At 35.5% G+C, this 26565-nt stretch overlaps 1 protein-coding gene across 1 annotated transcript; it reads right to left on the bottom strand.

Annotated features, from left to right (window-relative positions):
- Positions 1-3599: 3599 nt before the first annotated feature.
- On the bottom strand, positions 3600-26309 carry LOC134244576 (C2 domain-containing protein 3-like). The gene is given in 42 exon segments (XM_062726866.1): positions 3600-3976; positions 4293-6327; positions 6434-6846; positions 8221-8400; positions 8564-8720; positions 9049-9257; positions 11056-11155; positions 11301-11453; positions 11585-11693; positions 11807-11947; positions 12073-12300; positions 12490-12600; positions 12792-12972; positions 13311-13415; positions 13531-13674; positions 13885-14022; positions 14132-14223; positions 14424-14552; positions 14715-14864; positions 15013-15071; positions 15209-15390; positions 15561-15647; positions 15734-15835; positions 16231-16355; positions 16629-16755; positions 16958-17109; positions 17226-17354; positions 17496-17596; positions 17598-17689; positions 17925-18043; positions 19669-19784; positions 19895-20102; positions 21262-21553; positions 21742-21858; positions 22072-22191; positions 22323-22458; positions 22592-23082; positions 23258-23421; positions 23781-23857; positions 24058-24264; positions 24439-24622; positions 26161-26309. Coding segments are annotated over 42 exon segments (8385 nt in total). The 5' UTR covers positions 26207-26309; the 3' UTR covers positions 3600-3799.
- Positions 26310-26565: the final 256 nt, after the last annotated feature.

Below are 26565 nucleotides of genomic sequence, written 5' to 3' on the forward strand. Positions count from 1 at the left end.
GCAAATAAAACACAAAACTCTAAAAAAAAAAATCTGAGATGGGATCAGATGCCATTAGAGAAGTAAGCATCCCTTTCATCTGAAATGTACTCCTATTAAGGGAAATATCTGCAGACATTTTCGTATGCAAATATTGGCCTGACGATTCATAATAATTATGAAAAATGGAGTCAATATTAAACCCTAACGAAATATTGTAGTTGCTAACAAGGTCATTGTGAATTTCTCATAGAATATGCGAAATGTTGATTTCAAGCGAGACAACTGATATCCTTACATCATTAACTTTTTTGTCAATGGTAATTGGCTTACTTCGTTTTAGAAATTGTTCGTACATAAAGTATACTCTTACGTATCGAATCAACTGAGAGACATAAATTTATATGCAAGTGATAATGCTTTGTTGCAACTGACGGAAAGTTGATGATAGAGAGTGGTATGCGTTTTTCTTTGACATTTATTGACTTTGTCCAAAAAAAAAATATTTTGAAATTGTTCAAAAATCCAACTTATCACTGCAAATGAAAATGAATTAACAGTATTTTTAAAATGGTCCCATGATCAAGACATTTAGTAAGAAAATCACAACAACATCGAAAACAAACAGACCCCCCCCCTCCCGGATCACTTTACAATGTCAATGAGAAAAGTTTTCATTATTAAAGATTTTTTTTAAGCGTCAATATCTCACTCACGACTTTATGTGTGTGCAATTTAAGGTGTTGGCTGTTTTATTATAAAAGAAAATGTACTTTATTTCAGAGACAATTACATTGAGTTGAAGATTTATTACGACTCACTGATAGAAACAGCTGTCACTGAGGTCCCAGAGTTCAATATTTTTGAGATGCTCAGTAAGTACAACAATCTAAAATGAACTTCTTAACTTCTCAAAATGAACAAAATAATTACACTATTTAAGCACGTCAACCTTCATTTATTTGAAAAAATCAGGACGCAAAATACATTGCCTTCTTTAAGGAAAAAAAAAACTTTTGTATTGTCCCTTCAGGTAATATCGGTGGCTTGATGGGGATTTTCCTAGGCGCCAGTCTTCTCTCCATGGTCGAGTTAGTGGAGTTCTTTTTGCTTATTATGAGCGGTCGGAACAAACTTGGAGCTATGAACAACGGAGCATCTAGTGTCGAAAATGGAAACGTATCGCATAAAAAAGAGCAATCGAAAATCATAGCGGTGAAAAACAAACAAAAACGGAAACAAACAGGCAACAAAAAAAAATAATAGTAACGGAATGAGGAAATCTTAGGAGGAAAGTTCTCCAGCGGTATATTTGTGTCTCTTACTGGGAGGAATTGTTGACATATGCAGTTAATGTATCAACATAAGATTTCTTTCTCGAAATAACTAACATTTGCAGTTGACATCCCCTGTGAGATATATGTAATATATACAGTTAACATTTTCCCCTGAGATATCTGTAACATACAGTTGACATCTCCCATGAGATATTTGTAACATATGCAGTTGACATCTCATCACCCAAGATATCTGTTACATATGCAGTTGACATCTCCCCTGAGATGTCTGTAACCTGTGCAGTTGATTCTCCCCGAGATATCAATTTCATATTAAGCAGTTGACTTATTGCCAAAGGTATCTGTAACATATGCTTTTGACATCCGTAACATATACAGTTAACATCTCCCATAAGATATCGGTAAGATGTGCAGTTGACATCCACATGAGATATCTGTAACATGTGCCATTTATTTTTTCTCCATATTTGTACAATATGCTGCGGACATCTCTAATGAAATATCTGTACCATATGCTGTTGTTATTTGTATCATATGCTGTTGACATCTGTAACATAAGCAGTTGACCTCCCCCCGAGATATCCCTATAATATGCAGTTGACATTCAGATATCTGTAACATGTGCAGTTAATTTTCCTCAAAGATATCCATTTCATGTGCAGTTGGCTTCTACTTTGAAATTTCTGTATTATATAATTACATGTTGTTTTCTCACAAGATTTCTCAGAAAATGGTGTGACGACAAAAGGACTCATAGGGACATTGATTACTTCCAGTCAAGATCAACAGGATGTCTTTTTTTCAATTTGTCAAACTTAATAGAAAATTATGTGAGAAAAAATGAGCTCTTGTACAAATATTCCTCTCCCAAAAATGATAATAAAACTCAACACATGAAAATTGTTTTATTATTTTTATTTCATTCTTTTTTCTTATTTTTTTCTTTTCTCTCTAAAAATAATATCAAAATGTATTTCAATATCTGAGTTTGATGTAATAAATAACAGGTAATATTTACAAATATACAAACACACCTTACATCAACAATGCTGCTACTCATTATCAAAATCCTACTACTGGAATTATAAATTTCATGCTGTTCAAAGATATCATTTTAGATACTGGTACATTAATTAGGAGAGATGTCCACAACACACATTGAATATTTGCAGATTACATCCTTCTGACACAAATATTCTTCATCTTTAAACAAAACATCTATGTAACCTAGGACGTCATATATGTAAAAAAGATATTCAAAATTCTAACAAGCACCAAAACCGAAAAGCTCTAACAGATTGAGATTTTCTATCCCTGAAAGTGATTTTTAAAATCTGTTAGCCCTAAAGGATTTCTGTAGAACTCCAAAAACAAATCACACAAGCATATGCATATACCCTCACTCACATCAATCGTAAGATGTAAACAAATCTCATTCATACCAAACAGTGGATAAGACTCAAATATCACAGATAAGGATTGATACATTAGATACCTAACAAAGACATATATTTTATCAGGTTACATAATAAATGCATTAATATCAAGTAAAAGTGGCAATTTTCTCCAGCTGTGTTTACCATAGAGGGGAAAAAAAACATTTTTTGAAGGCATATTTAACATACTAACTTTAATATCCAAGCAAATAATGGGATATAAGAAAATACAATAAATGATTTTTTTTCTTACAAAATTCTTTGCAAATTAGACAATGGTATATGCTCTTATGAACTACCATGATAAACAACTGCAAACTACGTGTACTTGATTTAAAAAAATAAAATGATACAGATGTACTCAGTAGCTGAATGACAGTTTGTTGCAAGGCAATTTTTAAATAATGTATTTAATATAAAATACATGCATTTAAATTTTGAAAATTCAGGTGAAACATGAAAATCAATGCTTCAAGTCTGCATATTTATCATGAAATGCCAACACGCTTCATGAAATATGCCAGAGGGAAGCAATGTAATTCTTATCCTTCTGAATTATCAAAATTTTACTTTCTAAACGAAATGACTAGATCTAACGTCTGTCCATCAATGGACCCTCTACACAGAAAATAATGAGTGGAAAAGCCTAAATCACATTAAACAGGGGGCATTTATGGGTGATCAAAAGTTCTGAAACTATTATATTACAAAAAAAATAAATAAAAAAATAAACCTCTGTATTTGTTCACTCCTTTCCAAATATTTTTTTCCAAGTTGACTGTAACTGCAAAAACCTGCAGAGGTGGAAGAGATTTTCTTCATAATTACTGTATTATTAATTTCTTTCAAAATTTTTTATCACCCATTTATAGTTTTTAAAATGAACAATTTGCTCATAAATGTGTCTAAATGTCTCGAATAGATGAAATTAAAGTCTCGGTCTCTAATGTCTTCAGAAATACTACATAAATTTGATCTACACCAGATCTATAATATCTGTAGCGATACATATTTCACTAAATGAGTCTTCTTAATGTGATGACAGAATTAAAATAATTTTAAAGAAGTTAAAGCAAGCCTTCATGTTTACGATGCCTTAGATGAGAAAATTTTGGCTATCCTCTTGGCTTCCTCTGCCGTTGGGAGTTGTCTGCTCTTGACTTGCCCATTATTAAAGCGAGACTGTGCTGTGTTTGAACAGAGTTTGTTTTTCATTTCTGCGGCTGCTTGAGTTTTCTCCTCCCTGCGTTCCACACTAAGTTCCTGTATAAGATAGGAGTTATAAAATCAGTAAAAACAAAGCTTATTGCATCTGACACAACATCATTTTATTCATCTTTTTGCATTCAAATCTAGAAAAAGGTCCAAAAATTACTTAGCACACTTAAACGACTTTTCATACAAAATAACAAGAAAATAAGGCTCTCCTTCTCAGCATAGACATAATTTTCAATCTTTCAATGCTGATAAAGAGGACATTTACTCTTTCCTGAAATACAGTGTAATTTATCTTTTATATCAAATTACATTATTGTAACATAACACGATTTTTTCATATTATTAGATAAATGTCTTTTACCTTTTCATTTGTTGCTTTGTTTGCTGGCATCCCTTTAGTGGCTAAATGAAGAACTTTCATAGACTCTTGCAAATGCTCCACAGGTAGGAAGAAGTTGGGAATATTTTGTCTTCCAGTGTCTGTTTTGTTTGTGCGTTGTACAGGAATTTCAACTCTTTCCTCCTCTTCCTCGACAAATTCCTCTTCCTCTACATCACTACCGCTATTTTCCGGTTCTCCAGAATATACGAAACCGCCCTCTTGTTCCTCGTCACTGTCTTGTGAAAAATGAACTCTGGCATTTTCTGATTTGGATTGTTCGAAAAATTCCTCTAACTCACAAACCACATGAGAATACATCTGTTTAGGTGACTGAGGGACCGTCTCAAAACCCATTTCTTCTAGATGACTGTTCTCGTGGTCACCACTCCGACTGATGTGGAATGACGTGGTGGAGTTCCGCACAGATTCTCCTTTTTGCGTATTTGTTCCCGAAGTTACGGAGTCTAAGTCCACATTGCTTAATAACTCCCTCTCTTCTTTGAAATAAAAGCTGTCATATTCTCGACTTCCTGCTGAGGAAATTGTGTCAAGTTTCACTTTTGATAACAAATGTTTTGTATTTTTCGTTACAACCACATCATCACTATTGTCATTTTCATTGGGAAAATTGGATGCATCTAAATTTGATTTACTGTGGTCATTAGAAAACCAGCTGTCCTTTTCAACAATTTCTTCCACTTCATATTCTTCCTGGACAATCAGAGAACTAACCCTTGATTCGGGTCCAGTAGAGGGAACATAACTTGATTTCTGAAGCTCAAGTTCTTCATCAGAAAACCAACTGTCCTTTTCCACATAAAACTGATGTTTCTCACACCTGGATTCCTGCAGATTTTCTTTCGGAGGTTCCTCCTGGTCTGAAAACTCCGCCTCAGAAGTCTTTTTACTTCCAGGACTAGATTTTGATCCACTCCCGGGGCTAGATTTGGATCCACTCCTCGAATCACTCCTAACATCAAAGGGCATGGTGTGATCACTCTGATGGAACTCCCTGGGGGATTCTCTAGGTCCAGTTGACGAGTGCAGCTCATGGCCTGGTATTCCCCCAAATTTGCCTGAAACATCATTCAAAGTCCTGGGCACCACCACATTGGCCTCACTCTCCACGTCTGACCCCTCACTGTCCTGTTCATCCAGAATATCCCTGTACCGGTGGTAATACTTCTCGTCACCCTCCCCTCCACTCTCGTCAGCATTTTCCTCAATCACAGACATATCCTTTGGTTCCATTTTCTTCTCTTCTAGATTTGAATTAACATTGGAATTATTCTCATCTCTTTCGAACATGACATCCACAGACCTTCCGCTGACATCTTGAACACCGTTTCTTCCTGACACATGACTCCTGGAAGACATATCCCCCTGGTATTGAAATCCCAGCGAAGATGGATCCGACATTTTGGATCCATTTGACACGGAGTATGGATCTCTTGGAGTACTCCCAACACTGTGTACAGCTAAACCTCTCGGTGTGCTATTCTTACTGTGTGATTCTCTGGGTGTGTTTCCTACATTGGAATTTGAAGAAGAATCTTCCTCGCGAGATGTGTACGGACAGTGAATCCCAGTATCAGAATTATGATCTCGTGGTGAGTCCTTATTATATTCTCGAGTCAGGGACCTGAGTCTGAATGTCTCTAGTCCATCACTCCTCTGTGAGTCCAGAGCCTCCTGGTACTGGTACTTCTCACTCGAGTGAGTCACCGACAGGACACCCGAATCAACCCCTGTCCTCGAGGATTCACCCTCGTTAGAGGCCGTCAGAAGCAGTTCGCTCTCCTGAGTACGTGAGGAGTCCCTCTGACTGTGCTGTAAGTGGAGAGTGGAGATGGTGCTCAGTCCTGAATGTGTGGAAGTCAGAGTGGCATGTCCCACCGAACAACAAGACACGGGAGCCTCTGGTTCAGAGGAGAACTGCTGGGGCAAGGTAAATATAGGAGTTAGCTTCTGCTTCAGTCTGGAGGTTATTAGATCCAAGTCCTGCATTTGTTTCCTGTGAAAAAAAGTTAAGAATCAGATTTCATTCCTCTAATCAGATACCTGTTTAGTTTTACTGACATATTTCAGGTAAGAAAATGCTTGTAACAATGAAGCTTTACCTTAAATTTCCAAAAAGAATTGATCTAGAGCTATCATTAGGCTCTTCAAACTTGTGCTCTGGCATTTTGGGGACCCAGTGAATGGAAGGTTCTCTCTCTACGCTAATCCCTGTGAAGTCTGGTCTAGAATCTAACGTTGCCTGCTGCTGGTCCAGGAAGAGTCGGATATTCTCAACAAGCTGCTGCTGCAAGGCTTGGGGCTGCTGCATTTCAGACAATGGCGAAGGTTCAAACTGAGGTAGATGGGAGGAGAATGGTTTGCTAGTGAGAGGGAAAGACATTGGCTGCTCGTGGATCCAGGACGGAAGATGGTGGACGGATGATTCGCTTCTCACAGGAAGACTGGCTGGCTGGTTTGCTGAGTTGGTGTCCTGGTTGTACTGTCTCAGGCATTCTTGTGGAATGATGTTAACCTGAAAATTTAAAGAAAAATTATTTTCAATTTTTCTTTGAAAGTTATTTTTAAATTTTGTCCATTGTTTTGATTCTGAAATGGTTATAAACAAAATTCCCCTTCTTATGGGTGTGAATTTATAAATTATTTGTATTTTTAATAGATGTTCCCTTTAATATCCATTCAAACTTGAATGCTGATATCTAATGTATCAGGGATATGTCAAAGTGGGTTAGAGTCCCAGCCACCTTTTCCTTTAAAAAAGTGTTTTTACCATTGTTAAATCTTGATACTTTCATGCTCAAGATCTAATACCCAGGTTTCACTGTATCAACTAAGATGTGAACTTAATTTTTAGCTCTACTGGTCAGAGACCAGAAGAGCTTATGCGATAGTAATGTGTCCGGCGTCCGTCCGTCCGTCTGTCTGTCTGTCCGTCTGTCTGTAAACAATTTTTCAAAATGCTACTCCTCCTACAATTTTAGTCTGATTTCAGTATTACTTGGCACACAAGTAGACTACACTAAGATACATAGAATAGTGCATCGGTTTTTAATTTCTATGAACGGTGTTGCCATGGTGACTAAAAATAGAATTTTCTGTGAAATTCCTTAAAAACGCTACTCCTTCTACAGTTTTGGTCTGATTTCAATATAACTTGGCACACAAGTAGACTACACTAAGATACAAAGAATAGTGCATCGGTTTTTGATTTCGATGAACGGTGTTGCCATGGTGACTAAAAATAGAATTTTCTGTGAAATTCCTGAAAAATGCTACTCTTTCTACAGTTTTGGTCTGATTTCAATATAATATGGCACACAAGTAGACTACACTAAGATACATAGAATAGTGCATCGGTTTTTGATTTCGATGAACGGTGTTGCCATGGTTACTAAAAATAGAATTTTCTGTGAAATTCCTTTAAAATGCTACTCCTTCTACAGTTTTGGTCTGATTACAATATAACTTGGCACACATGTAGACTACACTAAGATACATAGAATAGTGCATCGGTTTTTGATTTCGATGAACGGTGTTGTCATGGTTACTAAAAATAGAATTTTCTGTGAAATTCCTTTAAAAGGCTACTCATTCTACAGTTTTGGTCTGATTTCAATTTAACTTGGCACACAAGTAGACTACACTAAGATACATAGAATAGTGCATCGGTTTTTGATTTCAATGAACTGTGTTACCATGGTTACTAAAAATAGAATTTTCTGTGAAATTCTTTTAAAACGCTACTCCTTCTACAGTTTTAGTTTGATTTCAAAATAAGTTGGCACACAAGTAGACTACACAAAGATACATAAAATAGTGCAATGGTTTTTGATAAGTACAAACCAGTAGAGCTACAGTCTCGACAGAGACTTCTGGTTAATTGACTGACCTTAATCTGTCCTTGGCACTGTCCATTGAAGTCAGTGATGTTGTACCAGCCACACATCTGCTGGAGGCCAGTGGACAAGGGAGTTAAATCTACTGAGACAAACCCCAGCACTCTATCAGAGCACTTGTCTGGGGTCTTCCCACAGGTGCTAGGCTTGTGCCAGACTTTGAACACCAAGTTCTAAAATCAAACAATGCAAAATATTTACAACTACTTTGTTTCTAGCTTTGTATGTCAAATTAAGGCATTTTTATTACTTTGTCAGGTAAAATGAACAGGTGGCTTGGTGGGACATTTCAAATTTATTTACAGTCTTTTTTGAAAGGGATGTTCCAACACCCACCTTGTTTTCCTCAAAGAGGAGCTCTGTACTGAGTCTGGTTTCATTTTGATGATCCCAGATAGGATTGTCTGAGTTAGGAAACACGTCAGTAAAGGTCGGATCAGCTGACTCGGCTGTCTGGTAGGAAACATACGCATTTGGCAATTGTTCACCAGACCTGTAAAAAATATAATGCAATTTACATGTAAACAGTCTATACAAATGAATGCATTAACAGCAACAATACTGTATTAGATGTATTATCAATCATCAATCTTCATGGATTTTGTGGTTCACCCTTAACCACAAACAATTATTGTGTCAAAATATTTATTCACTGAATCTTCAGTATATACTGTATGAATTATCCATAAAATTACCTCCCCATGAACCAAAAAAAATTTTGCTTGCCCACAAACATTGACCCCCATGATTCAAGTGATTCCACAGCAACTCTTAACAAAGCATGATCATTAAAGAGTCACATTATGTATTAATTTTCTAACCTTTTTTGCTCAGACACCCTTGGTAAATGCATAGCTCTTTCCACTGAAATCATAACAGCGAATGTTGAGATGACTTCTTCGTTTTCCTCCTGAAGTCTGGCCTGTTTTTTTGGAGATTTGGCACGTTTTGATTGGCCAGTCAGCTGGTGAAAGCTGTCGTTAGGGTCGTAATCAGTGTCATGGACATCTGACATATTAGCTTCGTCCCTCTGGAAATCATGATGTGTACATACAATATTATTCATATTTACACAGTAAAGAGAATCCATTATTTTAATTGTACATGCAGTTTCCATGGTTAAAGCTTTAACCAGAAGTCTCTGTCGAGACTGAAGCTCTACTGGTTTGTACTTATAGCAAAGGAAGAGAAAAGTACTTAAGCAGTTGGAAATTGAAACTTTTCAACAGATAAATAGAATAATTATCCTTGATTAAGTCTCTTTATGTTCTTAGTGCAGTCTACTTGCATGCAAGATTTATATTATAATCAGACTAAAATTGTATTTGGAGTAGCATTTTGAAAGAATTTCACAGAAATTTCTATTATTAGTAACCACGGCAACACCGTTCATCGAAATCAAAAACCGCTACACAGAATTATGTATCTTACTGTAGTCTACTTGTGTGCCAAGTTATATTGAAATCAGACTAAAACTGTAGAAGGAGTAGCATTTTGAAAGAATTTCACAGAAATTTCTATTTTTAGTAACCACGGCAACACCGTTCATCGAAATCAAAAACCGATACATAGAATTGTGTATCTTAGTGTAGTCTACTTGTGTGCCAAGTTATATTGAAATCAGACTAAAACTGTAGGAGGAGTAGCATTTTGAAAGAATTTCACAGAAATTTCTATTTTTAGTAACCACGGCAACACCGTTCATCGAAATCAAAAACCAATACACAGAATTATGTATCTTAGTGTAGTCTACTTGTGTGCCAAGTTATATTGAAATCAGACTAAAACTGTAGAAGGAGTAGCATTTTGAAAGAATTTCACAGAAATTTCTATTTTTAGTAACCACGGCAACACCGTTCATCGAAATCAAAAACTGATACACAGAATTATGTATCTTATTGTAGTCTACTTGTGTGCCAAGTTATATTGAAATCAGAGAAAAACTGTAGAAGGAGTAGCATTTTGAAAGAATTTCACAGAAATTTCTATTTTTAGTAACCACGGCAACACCGTTCATTGAAATCAAAAACCGATACACAGAATTGTGTATCTTAGTGTAGTCTACTTGTGTGCCAAGTTATATTGTAATGAGACTAAAACTGTAGGAGGAGTAGCATTTTGAAAGAATTTCACAGAAATTTCTATTTTTAGTAACCACGGCAACACCGTTCATTGAAATCAAAAACCGATACACAGAATTGTGTATCTTAGTGTAGTCTACTTGTGTGCCAAGTTATATTGTAATCAGACTAAAACTGTAGGAGGAGTAGCATTTTGAAAGAATTTCACAGAAATTTCTATTTTTAGTAACCACGGCAACACCGTTCATCGAAATCAAAAACTGATACACAGAATTATGTATCTTAGTGTAGTCTACTTGTGTGCCAAGTTATATTGAAATCAGACTAAAACTGTAGAAGGAGTAGCATTTTGAAAGAATTTCACAGAAATTTCTATTTTTAGTAACCACGGCAACACCGTTCATCGAAATCAAAAACCGATACACAGAATTATGTATCTTAGTGTAGTCTACTTGTGTGCCAAGTTATATTGAAATTGGACCAAAACTGTAGGAGGAGTAGCATTTTGAAAAATTGTTTACAGACAGACAGACAGACGGACAGACAGACAGACAGACAGACATACGGACGGACGACGGACGCATTACTATCGCATAAGCTCTTCTGGTCTCTGACCAGTAGAGCTAAAAACATAGTTCAATTTAAAACTGTGAGTTCTACCTAAATAAATATTGTATTTTAATACTACCATTGTGTACATATGATTGAAACTTAAGAATAAATTTTAAGAACCCACATACTGCATACCTGATTTGGAACCCCAAACATAGGTTTTAATGTCACATGAGCCTGAATACAAGCCCCTCCTAAGTTAGCTCCTCCTGCCTTGAATAATGGATAGAGCCCACTACAAATCATAATGATTGAATAATGTGACCAATATTACTTGCATTAAAAATTGCAAACTTGCCAACTAAAACAAATACTGTGAACAAGCTTTACAGACAGGATAGAATTGAAATAAATATTCTGTAGGGGGAAATTTTCAGTACCTCACTCTGTGCTGTGAGCGTCTCTTGTCAGCTAAAGTCTCCAGATTGATGTAAGCTGTCCCTATCAGTTTGTCCCGCTGCTGGGGTCTCTGGCTCTGGTTATAACTGTAACTGACCCACACCTGTACTTCCAGCTTCTCCTCCCGAAGATACCTGAAAAATGTAATAAACATCTAGGTCAAGGTGTGCATCTTCACAACTTCTTTAATTATTAAGGAAAATTAAAAAAAATAAAATAAATTAAATTTTCAAATCATTATCAGAACAAAACTACAGTTACATACCAGCGAAATGGAGAAGAAGCAGGAATTTGAAGTGTGTGCTTGTGTCCTAGTTCTGAGGTCAATATGCCATCACTGTCAGCCATTTTGGTGACTTTGGAAATCACAGCAGCTAAAAACATTAACATGATCATTTATGAGCATTGTACATCACATCAGAAATGTACTTTAAAGTAGGAGTCATTTTTATCTTATTTACATGTACATGTATATACATGTATGTACCTCTGTCATAAAGTTTGTAGCGAACATAACACCTGGCTCCCTTCTCAAGTGTATCATGACCAGTTGTAAGAGCATTGGCCAATGGGAAATTGGCTTGGTCTACACAGATGGTAACACTGTAGAAGCGGTCTGAACTTTCATCTGAAAACATAAGTAAATCACAAAATATCAGTAACTTTTCCAGTTTTTTTCCTTATTAAATTTTTTCATAATATAATGAATTATATGTGAATTAAGACAAGAAAAAAGAAATTGGATCCACCTACCATCACTCATCCATTCTTCCTCATCCTCCACTTGTAGATCCACCGGCGACCACCCCACACTCCTCCCCGCATGTATAACCTTCTCCCTGTCGTTGTGATGGGCGAATTTAACCTCCAACTCCACACCCCCTACAACTCGATGGAGGTAGTTTCCATGGTAACCTGAGGCATCCATGTTTTCTTCGGAAGCATTAGGCGAGAGATTGATGGGAAACCAGCCACTTATCCCTATAAAACAAAATAATATTACATTAGTTGAATTTAATCTTATATTGAATTTATTTTTATATTTCCAAATTATTTATACAGTTATAAGTAAATAGTCATTTTCCTAAATACTTTCCAGATGTGTGCAATATAATTACACATACACACATCAAGTGCAAAAAAATTTTTGTCCATTCAAGGGTGCATTACCTGTTCTGTGAGTTAACAAAGTTGATAGAGGGACTTCACAAGTTCCCAGCAACACGTCACTCAATTTTCTACCACTCCTGTCATCTTCAACCAGCATCTGGCGATCAATATCTGAAAGAAAAAAGAATCTAATCAGCATTCATTTACAGTCACATCAAAAAACAAACATTCATTTTCTTTTCATCATGCATAAAAAATTATTTATGCATGCATATAAAAGTAATTATTGTGGGTTTATGAATTTTTTTAACATCAAATCCTTGACATGGGAAACGATTTCAGATTTCAGAACATAATCTCACCTGATGCAAGGCCTGGGACTTGGTGCCACACCTCTAACTTGAGCTGACCTCTCTCTAGGATTTCTGACAAGGACAGAGCCTCATTATCAGCCTCAGTCCAGATCAGGTTACAGGGGAAATCCATTGTGTGGGAAAACTCAGGAGCAAAAGAACGGGCAACTGTTCTGGTGATTCTTTCCTCCTGTGCAAGAAAAAAGAAAATTAATTCATATATCAGACACCAAAAAACATAAACAACCGTGGAATCATTTAAATTTGTGTGGGTCAATGTTCGTGGGTAAGCAAAATTTTGTAGGTTCATTGGGACTTAATTTCATGGATAAGTCGTTTATTCAGACAATTCAATGAATAAATATATTGACAACATATTTTATGATACCAAAACAGTTATTAAAAAAAAATGAACACTGTACGGACAATGATGATTCCACAGCACATGATAAATTATTCTTAAATCTACAATTTCATGCTGTGTATTCCTTTCAGATTTGCTGAATTAACAGGTTGTCAAACACTTACTGATTTGTCGAGGAATGACAGTTGGACTTTAATGTAGGTGTTGACGCCCACTTCTGCTGGGTATTGCATTCCAGAGTCTATGTAGGCAATAGCCTCCGCTGCAGCCTGCATAACAAAACAACAGCTAAAATATTATTAAAATAAATAGATGTTTATCAAGGTTAGGAAGCAAACTGCTTAAAAGGAATTTTATCCTAAGCATAAAAATAAGAATCCCTACCTTGAGCCCGCAAGCCTTGATGATACCCACAGATAAACAGACTTGTGATTGTCCAATGTTCCTGTGAGCTGCAGTACTAGTGTCATTGTGGACAATGTGTGTCTTATAGTGAATTGTAAGCGTCAATAAACCACAATCTTTCTGCTACAAATACCAAATAAACAAATTTCCAGTGTGTTTTATATTTGAAACTTACAAGATTTTTTTCTTCTAGCATAGACCTGAGGCCTGTTCAACAGACTGAATGTTCACAAGCGCTTGCCAAAATTCCTTATACCTCCAATAGAAATGTTTGCAAGCGCTGGTGCTGCTGAACAGACCTCAGATATAATAGAGATGACAATATTTTGCTACCTTTGCCTTTTGCTCTGGGTCCACTTCCTGTCCGTCACCTGAAACTGAGTTTATGGGCAGGGTGAAAGTCTGGACAGACGGGTCATTTCTCTTCTGCATAGTAACCATAGCACACAGCTTGGCTAGTGGTAGACTAGTCTGAATAAAAAGATTCAAAATTTATGCATGAATTTGGTTCATAATAAATATGTTTTCCTTCTTTCGATATTTGTGACAAAACTAATTCATCAGACTTTAGTTCACTCACCTTGGCAATACATTGGTCCCTTACATTAGGATGGTAATATCTACACCAGACCTCAAATGGAACTCCCCCACTACTGCCAGATCCAGCACAGGCTAAATTCATAAAATTCAAATAAATTCAAAAACTTGTGTCAGAAATTAGAGTTCAATAACAAAATCTTATAATGATTTGAACTGCATTAAAAAGCTGAATTGATAAATTAGTGCATTGTTTGATGACACTAATCATTAAATCTGAAGAATGAAATATACATATGTATATTTCCATAAAAAAGTAGAGTTTTGAAATTTACCTGTAAGTAACTCCCTCTGAACAGGGCTTCCCTGGGGCAGACATAGTCTGTGTCGAGTGATGTCGTTAAAGGTCGGGTCAGGGATACACAGAGTGGTGGCACTGCGGAATGTCTTCATCTTGGGTACACCTGAAATGTTAAAAAAATTTACACTCTGTCTTAAACATGAAGTAATAATCTAATCCATTAAGTTGTTCTAGATGACTTCAAAGAAATTAGAAACTTATCATTTGAATGAGGGATCTATGCATGTACTTTCCATACAGCCTCTGTGGATTACATGATACATACTGTGTCTGACTACCGGTGCCCCTGGTACCTCAGTTTGTGTCTGGGTGGGGAAGTGATACTGTATGAAGCAGTCTGCCTCTCCCCACATCATGTTGTCAAACATAGAAAGGCCTCGGATTCCTTCTATCACAACCTCAAAGATATGCTCCACTGAAAATACAGGTCAAAGCTTTACATTAAAACCTTTATAAGATGAACATGTACACGAATGGAAGTACTGAGTATACATTGTTGATTTATCAATCTCACAAAAAATCACAAAAGTTCAAAGGTTAAGAATGAGAATTCTTGTTAATACCTAGCACAGAGGTTCCAAACTGATTCCTGACTGAGGTTTCTTGACTAGTTTCCACATTTCTACAATGAAAAATACAATATTAAATACATGTAGAAAATTATTCATAAATGTATGTACTACATGTATATACTGATTATCAATTCTACCTGAAAATATTTGTGTTCATTTTCCTTAAATTAATGAATTTTAATCATACCCATCCAGCTGATGAGCTGGCCTTAGGACATGTAGGCCCTCAGCATTCTCCATCTTCATTCGTTGTAATGCCGACACTTGCTCTGCTGAACCCATGGCCAACAAAACTTTGAGCTGTCCAAACTGTGCCCCACTAACTGGGTCAACGATGGGCAAATAATTGTCCACAGCAATAACTGGGTACTGAGAAAATATAATAAAAAAGTTGCAGCATGTACTAAAAGCACCCATTTCAAAATTTTCATAATATACATGTAAATCACTTAAAAAAAGTAAACATTATGAAAAGAAAATTATATGCATTTTTTAATGGGTATTCTTAAAGGGGACACATGATGTGCTTTTACACTTACCTGTGACTTGAGCAATGCAGAAGAAATTTTTCGGTCTCTAAAGGACATGTAGAACTGGTGAAGACTTAGTTTAACTATACCAATCAGCTAAAAAGACAAATCACACTCATTTTAGTATATTGAAGTAAACAACTATTGAATTGCTGACAGAGAGAAGTTGAATGTCATAATACCTTGTCATTCTCAGAATTTGTTTTCTTGTCCCACACTTCCACAATCATAAAGTTGTTTCTCATTCTTTCCAGCAGACTTTGAGAAACAAGCACTGGTGCAATCTGAAATGTGAAACAAATATAGTTAGAACTTAGTAATAACATACAAGTGTATACATACAACCTATCAAATTGGAAATAAGCCATTGGCTTTCATGGGTTATCCTTGGTATACAAATATAATCTTATGTGAATCATATTTATAAATTCATGTCTTTTAAAAATGATTGATTCCGATATTTTATATCAATTATATTGTTTAATGCCATCTTTTATATATATATATCTTAAATTATATTGTGAATATTGCAACGTATGTGTAGTATACCAAATAAATATCTATCTAATCTGACTGTTAGAATGATAGGTCTTGGCATATTGTTATTAACCAAATTTTGCAAACCTTATTTCTACGAAATAAACATAAGCCATTTATATTTTAAAGTATTTGTACAAACCTGGGAGAATTGATACTGAGGTTGGGGATCACTCCAGCTGACATCAGAATGTACAGCGTCATCACACCAGAACATCCTACAGACCAGGTACGTGTTCCGCGAGTTCATACTGCGACTGCTGGGATCTAGAAACATCAAAGTAAAAAAAATCTGTGAATTATCAGTTTAAACTTCATAATACATAAAGGCTCGACTGAAAACTTACAGTACACCATACACATGCAGAAGAAACAATGTATTTACATGTAGATATCAATCTACCGTAAGTGAAGGTACCCAGTATACAATATTAGACATGATACAAACGATTTTTAAATTTTAGAATAACTTATGAATATTTACAATGTCTTCTCTATTCTTGGTTTAACTGGTTAGACATTATTTGATTGTTATCCTACCTGAAGAAAGCACTTGTGGTTTGGGAGGAAAAACTGGGTGCCTCTTCATTGAAGTTAGACAGGGAATGCCATTCAGGGTGATGTTCCGTCCCTCAGGAATCAACAGCAAAGTATGCAATGTTAGCACCTGATGAAAAAAAAAAATTAATAATTTAATTAACAATCTAAGAGCTTACTCAGATGGACATGTACATATATAAATCATTATGACAAAATAAAAATGCTTTATTCAGTTTAAATAAATTTCCTTGTGTCAAATTAATCAAAGCTTTGTAAGTTTATCATTGATGAAAATGAACAAAATATATTTCAATTTTTCCGTCACTAACCTCTGGTAAATCAGACTGGCCATAGTTCACTGGGATCTGAAGAAGACCCTGATTAAAGTTCCTCTGCTGAGAGGAGGACACACTACTGGACTGGGAATTCCTTTGTAAAAAGGCTTCTACCTCCTTCACAATACTTTCTTTCATTTCGGCTTCTGAAAGATTTTTATTTTGGTGAAAATTATGAGAACATTTTCATAAATTTGTTATATTGTGTGCATTTCTTGTTCAGTCACATATCTTCAATGATTTGTAAAACATGTTATCATACCTGTCTGTTTGCGTAATTGGTTGAAATGCAGCACTTGACTTTGAGCATTAACAGCACTTGGTTCCTGAGATATTGGGGGTTTAGGAGGGGGAGGAGGGGGTTTCTGAATTTTGGCTTTTCCAACAATTTAAAGTAAAATATGTATTATGCCACTCCACTGACAACTGTGTAAAATTCAAAATTAATATAGTGAAAAAGTTTAAACATGTATATAACTATAGTGTAAAATTAAACTGATTTTGCTAATAAAGATTTTCATTGAACTGTAAGCTATTATTTCATTTTTTTGTAAGTGTTTAGTATGCAGTCCTAGTGTACTGAGCACTACCTTTAATTTTCCATAGACTCCCTCAACATCACTGGGGGTTTGGGTTGGGGAGTATATCTAGTGAACAGTCCAAGTGAAGGGAGTCAGACTTTAACACCGATTTTAGTGGAATGCCACAACTCCCAACTAGATTTGGCTGAAAAATAAATTTTATATACTACAAAAGTAACTGCAAAACTTACAACTCTACAACATAACAAGGAATTTTTTTTAGGGGGAGGGCAAGTAAAAAGTAAGACAATTTTTTTTTTACAAAGAGAGAGCTAATTTTTGACATCTTTCGAAAGAATTTTAAAGCAATTTTAAGAGGCACTGAAAATTTCCATTTCTGTAGGAGTTTCCCCATATACTGTACATACAAAGTTTCTTACCACTTTTTGACCTGCAGATCTAGCAAACAATTTGAATACCAGGGCAGACTTCCACCAACTGTCCACTGCTGTACCATCAAACATTATTGGGAAGACTGAACGATGATTAAAACTCACAACTGTAAACATAGGTAATCAGAGATTACAGAGCTCACCTCAACGTGTGTTGTCTTTAAGTAAGGCAAATTAAGTCACACAATTAACCAACAAAAAGTGTACATCCAAAAATGCAAAATTTATGCAAATTTGATTTTGAATAGACCTATATAAAAACTAAAAATTTCCCATCATGAAAATGTAATTAAAATCCAGCATCTGAAGCAAGATTTCATCCCTTGATGCATCATTTGTGCAACTGGTTTATATAAGCCATATAGTTTCTTGGTGATAGACTTGCACCCATAACTTTTGATTTTTCTGGAAAATGTATGTCGAACTCAGCATCTGAAGCAAGTCCATTAGTGTATGCTAAGATGTATCATCCATGCAAGTTTAGTCAACATAGGGCTTAAAGTTACTTGCAAATGAAACCTGTATAAAATATTAACCTTTTCACTAATCCAGAAAATGTAGGTCAGATTCAGCATCAGCCACATCACTTAGATGTACCATCCATGCAAGTTTGGTCATTATAGGCAAAGTTACTTGGAAATGAATCCTGCACCATAAACTTTAACCTATTTACTCGTCCAGAAAATGTAGGTATTCAGCATCCGAAGCAAGTCTGGTAGTATGCATCCTAAGATGTACCATCCATGCAATTTAGTCGTTATAGGGTTCATAGTACTGTACCTTGGAAATGAAACCTGCATCCAAAATTTTAACCTGTTTACTCAACCGGAAAATGAAGGTCAGATTCAGCATCCGAAGCAGGTCTTGTAATATGCATCCTAAGATGTACCATCCATGCAAGTTTGGTCATTATATGTCTCATAGTAACTTGGAAATGAAACCTGCACCAAAAACTTTAAATCGGAAAATATATTCAATGAAACTAGTAGATTACATCATAAATTACCACTGTGCAAGTTTGGATAACACAGATATTTTTATAATGAAACCTTCACCAAAACTTTTTTCACTCAACCGGAAAATGTAGGTCAGATTCAGCATCCGAAGCAAGGCTGGGTATCTTTCAAGATGTATCATCCATGTAAAAGCATTTTGCACCAAAAACTTTAACCTGTTCACTCAACGGAAAATTTCCATTAGCATCCGAAGCAAGGAGATTACATCCTAAGATGTACCATCCATGCAAGTTTGGTCATTATAGGGCTCAAAGTATCTTCAAAATGAAACCATCACCAAAAACTTTAACCTGTTCACTCAACCGGAAAATGTAGGTCAGATTCAGCATCCGAAGCAAGGCTGGTTTTAAGATGTATCATCCATGTAAGTTTGGTCAACATAGGGCTTATAGTTACAAATGAGACCTACACCAAAAACTGCACCAAAAATGTTAACCTGCACCAAAAACATTAACCTGGTCATATCTTTGCTGAAATTGCCACTGAAACTTTGACTGTACAATGAAACACACTAGCAACAATGCATGTTAATCAATATAGGACATAGAAGTACTTAAAAAGAAAACTGCTCCAAAAAACTTAACCTTAAAACACCACGACAACTGTAAAAATAAAAGAAAACATGAGAAAAATACAAAATATGAAATTTCAGTATGGAAGAATGCTTATACAGTACATGTATAATGGCAATAGATTTTTATAAAAATCTAAATTACCTCCATCTTTAACATTTTTTGAAGCAACTCTCATAACCTCCGTTGCCATGGCATTGGGTGCATGTTTATCTCTGGATGTGGCCACAACGGGAAACTGGTATTCAATGAAGTAGGTTCTACAAAATACACAGAGATACTTTGTACAGGTACATCCTCCCATTTCCATCTTAAATTTCAACTCTTTCAAGCATGAAAAAAAAGCTAAAGAAAATAACTGATGACTTACACAGCCTTTTTGGCTTTGGGTGAGGGTTTAGGAGGCCTGCCTACAGATTTTCCTGCAGGTCTCTTTTTGGACGGAGTTGTGTTGTGTTCATAGCCCACCAGTTTGAGATGGTCAATGACAACCCTGGCCACATGAACTCTCCCTAGTAAGGTCAATCTCTCAACACTAAGACCATCCACTTTCTTCTTGCCTCGCCTTGGAGCTGCCTCTATAAACAAAGCATACCAGTATTTAAAATAACACTGCTAACCTTACACTAAAATTGCCTTGGGAATACATATCAATCCTGGTTTGGGGAATTTTTTTCTGGATTTACATGTAGTTTCAGAATATCAATCTAAATTTTAATTTTTTTTCTGGCTTAAAATGAGAACACTCCTTCCTGTGAATAGACAGGTTTCTACTTGTAAAAAGTAGAACTTTAGAACACTCTCAATCCTTCGCTGACAAATTAACTAATTTATTATACAATTAATTACCCTTTTTGAGGTCAACATGGTGAAATAAGGACCCGGGACCTGGCCCACGAGGTGACCTGACCTGACCGAGGCCGCGTAGCGGCCGAGGTCAAGGCAGGTCATCGATTGGGCCAGGTCGAGGGTCCTTATTTCACCATGTTTAACTCAAAAGGGGTAATCAATTGTTTTATTATACCGATATATATTGAAAAGTATGAATCTCTAATAACCGTTATCAATTCTTTCTTTGATCAGGATCGGGATTCGCTACACTCTGTATAGCGAAGTTGTTTACATCATAGACATAAATCGACGTCTGCAAGTCGTGTAAGTTTTTGCATCATGATTTACTGATTAAAACAATTATTGGTTGATAGCGACATACATTGTTATAACTAACGATTACTTTTCCTCTACAGTCAAAATCTAACACAGATTCAACACTTTAAGGAGCCGCATCTACATTCCATTGAACTGTAGGCCTATAACGATATATGTATTTTGAAATGAGTAAACCGTTCAAGTTAAGGATAAAATTTTGCCGTATTCTGTACGGTAATGCAAAACAGACCATGCACAATTTTAAAAACATGTTGTTTTTCTCGAATTATTATTATTTTATGCATTAACTTTACACAAAAAGGAATTTTTGATTAAGAGGTCATAATTTAGCGGTCATTAATTATAATGACCGGGTCATTATACCCCACGTGCAATGATTCCTAGGTCATTTTTGTTGTAAACAGTACCATTTGGAGTCATTGTTGTATTTTAAAGTTTTCTTACCAGCCAATCAAATTCGAGTATTATCAATAGAGGTATATAAATATTATTATTTTAAATCTTTTGAAACTACTGGGCACAACCGCACTTCAGAACACAAATAATTATTTTTAAACTTTTTTTTACCTTGCTCAGGTTCATCCAGGTCAGAAGCTGGCATATCAAATGACACCATGGACGTTTCCGACCTAGAGGTATAGATTGAATCATTGTCACTAAATTCACTGGCACTGCTACATGTACGTGATCGAGAGCCTTTTCTTCTTTTCTTGCTGCCTTTCCTTCTGAGCTTAACTCTTCCCTTCCTCTTGGGAGTCCTTGATTTCTCTGTCTTTTTCTTGGTTGCCTTCTCTGGGGTTTCCGTCACTGGTAGAGGGAGGGTGATACTGGAGACAGATGACCGCCTGGAAGGGGGGCGCTGAAATTCAAACAAGTACATACAAATACACTGACATTCAACATATACCTTTCCATCCATTTAGTTTAAACATATATCCATGATGGTAAATTGCAATCATTCACAATACACAAATGCAGTTAATTATAATGTCTTCATTTTAATTACATGATAACAAGTTGGACTTCAAATTATGTAGAAAATCTTACAGCATTGTCAGGGTCCTCCATGGAAGGAGCAGGAGACACAGCCCTCATTTTACTGGCTGAGTTTCTGTGTTTTATTTCTTCATCACTGAGTTCACTCAACTCGCTCACCTCACTGTCCTGAAAACCACAAAATTAAAGGGTCTTAGAAATACATATACCTGTACACACCCTCAAGTAATTCACAAGAGTGACAAGACAATGACTAATGACTATTGCTTCAAAAAGGTAATTTTAAGGTATCACTTTTTTTGAAAATACATAGATAAAGGCAGCGAAAAAGTTTGATAATTTTCACTACAATCATTATAACAGACAAATTTCAGTTCTTACTGGGTTTTTGTAGAACAACTCCTTCAGGAGAGTTTCACTGTGAATGGGATCTCCTGGATCGCTGACCAAATCCATGTCATCTGATATGGAACCCGGACTTCTCCCTCCCATGTTCAACATCTGATAAGTACATATGTTCACATTAAACTAAAACTGGTGGATGTAAATGTATCATAAAACACATGTGCTGGAAATTGCTTATGTGACAAATTTTAGACTATTTTCAAGAAATAATGTCAAGGTTAGTTTACCTGTAAATCATCAAATCCTGTTTCCCCTACAACCAAGTCAATAGCATTCTCTTCAAATGGTAAATCAACATGTCCATTCATGTGAGCCTTCTCGGACTGTAATATTTCCTTCAAAAAACTTCCTGCAGACTGGCGGCTAATAAATATTGAAAAAAAGCTTTTAATTTGAATAATCTGGTCATGGTTTTACTATCAATTTCAGATTTCATTACCCTATAATCTTTACAAGGTTTAAAGAAATACCGGAATAATCCATTTTAAGAACTAACCTTTCAGACATTCTGGAGATATCCATATCTCTGCCTTCCAACACAGTCCTACCATTAGCACTAGGAATTTCTCTAGATTGAGTAACATTGTCTTCAATGGATGAAATGATCATTTCTTTGCGTAATTTATCTCCCCTTTCCAACAGAATTGACAGAACGTCCCCTCCTACTGGGGCTTCACTGCCATTGGCTAAAGTCTGTGAACGAGCTACATGATTGGATGATTTTTTCTTTGGTGATTTGGGTTTATGTGAAGCACTTGTGGAGTGCACCGATATGGCACTGTGGTTAGGAGTGGGATGCGAAATGAAATTAAGGTGGTTCTGGTCCAGATTTGAAGTGACAATGTCGCCATTCGCCGTCACCTCGACGGAACTACCAGACTGAACTGGCTGTGGATGGGAATGCTGCGGGTTGTCATGGAAACTGTAATTGAGCTGCTTCCTTAAATCTGCTGCAGTGCTTGCATAGCCATTTGAAACAGATCCATTCTGAAAGAAATAAACAATCTCAATTATTTCTTGCGTCAAAATTCTTTTTTCTTTGTAAAAATTTAAACCTTAAACTATTCATTAAAAAAATTATATTTTTTCATAAATAAACGCTATTGCAAATAAAGAGTTACAAGAAGAAAATTGCTACAGATTCTTAATATTGAATTTCTACCTGATTAGGAACAGGTGATATGAATGGATCGTCTGTTGGTTTCTTTGGTGGCATGGCATAGGGTTTGTGTTGTATTCGTTGTGGGTACATGGATTCATTGGCACCATTCATCTCCATACTGATGTCTGTTGTTGGGATAGTATCACCAAGGCTGTCATACGAGTCTACAAGATAATATAATACAACATTGAAATGACTACGACCTGAAGTGTCATCAAAAGGCTTCTGTCATATTTTACAATTTCACTACACTGAAAACTGAATCATTTGTTCCAGGTACTGTAAATCACTTTTTATTCGCGAGAACATTATTTTCGCATAATTACATGAGACAATGTGCCCATAAAACCATTTGTTGCCTTAAGATTGTATAGAGCAATCCTATTCTAAAATGTATGAAACCATTATAAGGTGAAGAGAAAATTTACTGATCTACAGTAATCAGTCTAACAACTCATATTTCCTTTAACAGGTAAATACAGCTTTAATATTTTTTTAAAATCTAGAATATTTTCAGACATACCTGACACAGTTTCCAGTTGTAATGAGACCTCAAGATCTGCTAACTTATCTTCATTTGGGGACATAACAGGATACCATCTAAAAAACAATTATTTTGATATACTGACTTACTAGTACTGTTGCAACTATATTTACTACAATTCAAGATGAACCATATACACTTTTGAAAACAATTAAATTAGATAATACGGTAATTAATCATACTAATTATTTTCTTCTCAATCTTTTACCTTCAATTTTTTTTTTAAACTCAAACTACATACTAGATAATTACATACCCTTGAACAGGAGAGCTGGGAGAGATTTTTGCAATGTCTGTAACCTCAGCATACCCGACAGGTACCATCATCCCCCCACTGAGTACCTCTATCAGCAAACTGGACATGTCAGTTAGGTAGGCTGCAAACTGCTTAGGACCAGACTTGATAGGGTACCTGGCCAGGGTCTTAGCCATGGCAAAATTTCCCTTCCTTGCATCATATGGTCTGAAATTTTTTTTTTCAAAAATGTAATCATGAACTTATTTCTTCAGAGAACTCAACACTATTCATCAGTTTTGGATAATTTTATTTCAATGTCTTTGCTGTTAAACCTGTTGTTCAACATTCAAATACATGCATCAGATTTTGAACAGCAAAAAGATACTGGTAAATACTGACCTAAAAACAGCCCCATCTCCCTCTTCTCCCCACCACCTGACCCGTACGTGGGTGACGTCAGGAGGGGAGGGGCAGGACCACTTAATCTGACTGACGGTGAGGCAACAGTAACATCTCAGCTGACCCTCAACCTTTGGTGGCAGTCCAGTATGAATTACTACATCTCCTTTTTTCTTTCCTGCATCTGAAAAATTCATTGGACATTTAAACATGATCACAGCAACTTCACCAAGCTCTATAAGCTTAATATATAAGAAGAGAGAAGATATAAATGAAATCTGCAAAATGGCTAAGCAAATTTTTGTATTTCTGTTTCCAGAATGTCATGTATTGCCAATTACATTTCCTTGCGTAATAATGATAATGGTTGACATCATATGTGGATGACAAAATTTAGCTCTTTCTCATTCTAAAGGGTGTTAAGAAAGTTCGTTCCACATTTTTCTTTTATTTTCAAAAAGAAATACGATGAGAAGATATTTACAATTTGTGATATTTCATGTTTACAGACTCCATTCTTGCTACTGATAAGGTTTTAACCGTCTATTGTTGAATCAATAAGGGGAGGGCAGGTATTGAAACAGATGATTTCTCTTCAGAAAAATTACGGATGATACATATTTGTGACATATGTTAAGCACGCAGGACAAAACATCCTTTCAAATACTATGCGAAAATTATCAAATCTGTGAAATATTTCAAAATGACAAACATATTCTTTTGAAAGGTGATATATCGTTCTTATACCTATCATCATCAGACATCAGCTTGTCTGAAGCAAGATAGGCTATGAAGAAACAAAAGTAAACTATCATTTATTTTCACTCAAAATGACCAGCATTTCTATCATTCGGGTGCTTTAAAGATGTTATATATATTTTTTTCATATGGAAGAAAAATCCTATAATTTCCTGCTAGAAATTATTTGCTATAAATCTAAAGCATACTCTTGTGATTTTGTCAGACTTGAAAATTCATCTCTTTAGTTAAGCACAGCTTCGAAAATATTACATCACGGAACGAACTTTCTTAACACCCCTTACATGCACCAAGTTTCAAATAGACAGAATGCCAGATTGAAAAGTGAAGAGAACATGGATATTAGCATACATGTAAATAAAAACAGATGCTGGAAATCATATTGAGTCAATGAGGGTGGACGCTAAACAAAGAAAAAAAACTTTGAATGGCCAAATTAATCAGGACTCTGCAATGAAATGCATTGCAAGGGGAGATGACGTTTAACAAAGTCATTTATTACTGCTTAATGTTTGTGATATTTGAGCATGTTGAATAAGTTAAAGTAGTCAAAAACAACTATTTTTCCTCCAATTTTCACGAATAGTTGATTATTTATACAACAATAAAAATAAAAAGTGTATTTATTCTAAAATGCCCACACTATTTACACTTCAGGATTTAGACCACGCAAGAAACTGAACCTAGTAATGTAATCCTGTCAATGGCAGAATTGCCATGATGACAGATATTTCATTTTGAAACTGCATTCACTGGTTTCTTTAATAAAAATTACATTGTTGTATAAATTAACCCCTTTTATTAACTTTTCAAAATGCCCTGAGTCTAAGAAATGAGTGTATGCAGATATGTGGATAATTTAAAATTCAAAAACACGAATGTCATTTTTTGCCGCCACAACAGCTGATGGCATGTATGAACACGGTTGGAAGCCTGCATTCATCACTAAAAGTGTTACAATACCTTTTTTAACAGATTGTCTGGACACTTTCTCTTTCTTTTTCACCATAATGAAATATCAACCCGTTTCAAGTAGCTTTACACGATGCATATTCCAATGGTTGTTGCAAAAATCGTGTTATCTGTTACCATCCAAACATTGACGTCCAAACTTGTCCGCCATTTTTAATCTCTAAACAGTTGAAATTGCAATTTGATATTTTATTTTAAAATATTTAATTTAATCATTTTTAAGATCATAAAAACGTTAATTGATACAATTTTAGGCATTAAAAATAAAAATATATCACTATTTTAATTTTCATAAAAGCAAATGTAAAAAAAAGATTCGGATATTTACGGAAAACATTTAAGGCCACTAGTTTGTGCAATAATTATTTTCATTCTTTGGGTTGTTATTTCGCTGTT

The sequence above is a fragment of the Saccostrea cucullata genome, unplaced genomic scaffold, assembly GCF_032062105.1.
Source record: "Saccostrea cucullata isolate Sc308-1 unplaced genomic scaffold, CSIRO_AGI_Scuc_v1 ctg805, whole genome shotgun sequence".
In the NCBI taxonomy this organism is placed as follows: domain Eukaryota; kingdom Metazoa; phylum Mollusca; class Bivalvia; order Ostreida; family Ostreidae; genus Saccostrea; species Saccostrea cuccullata.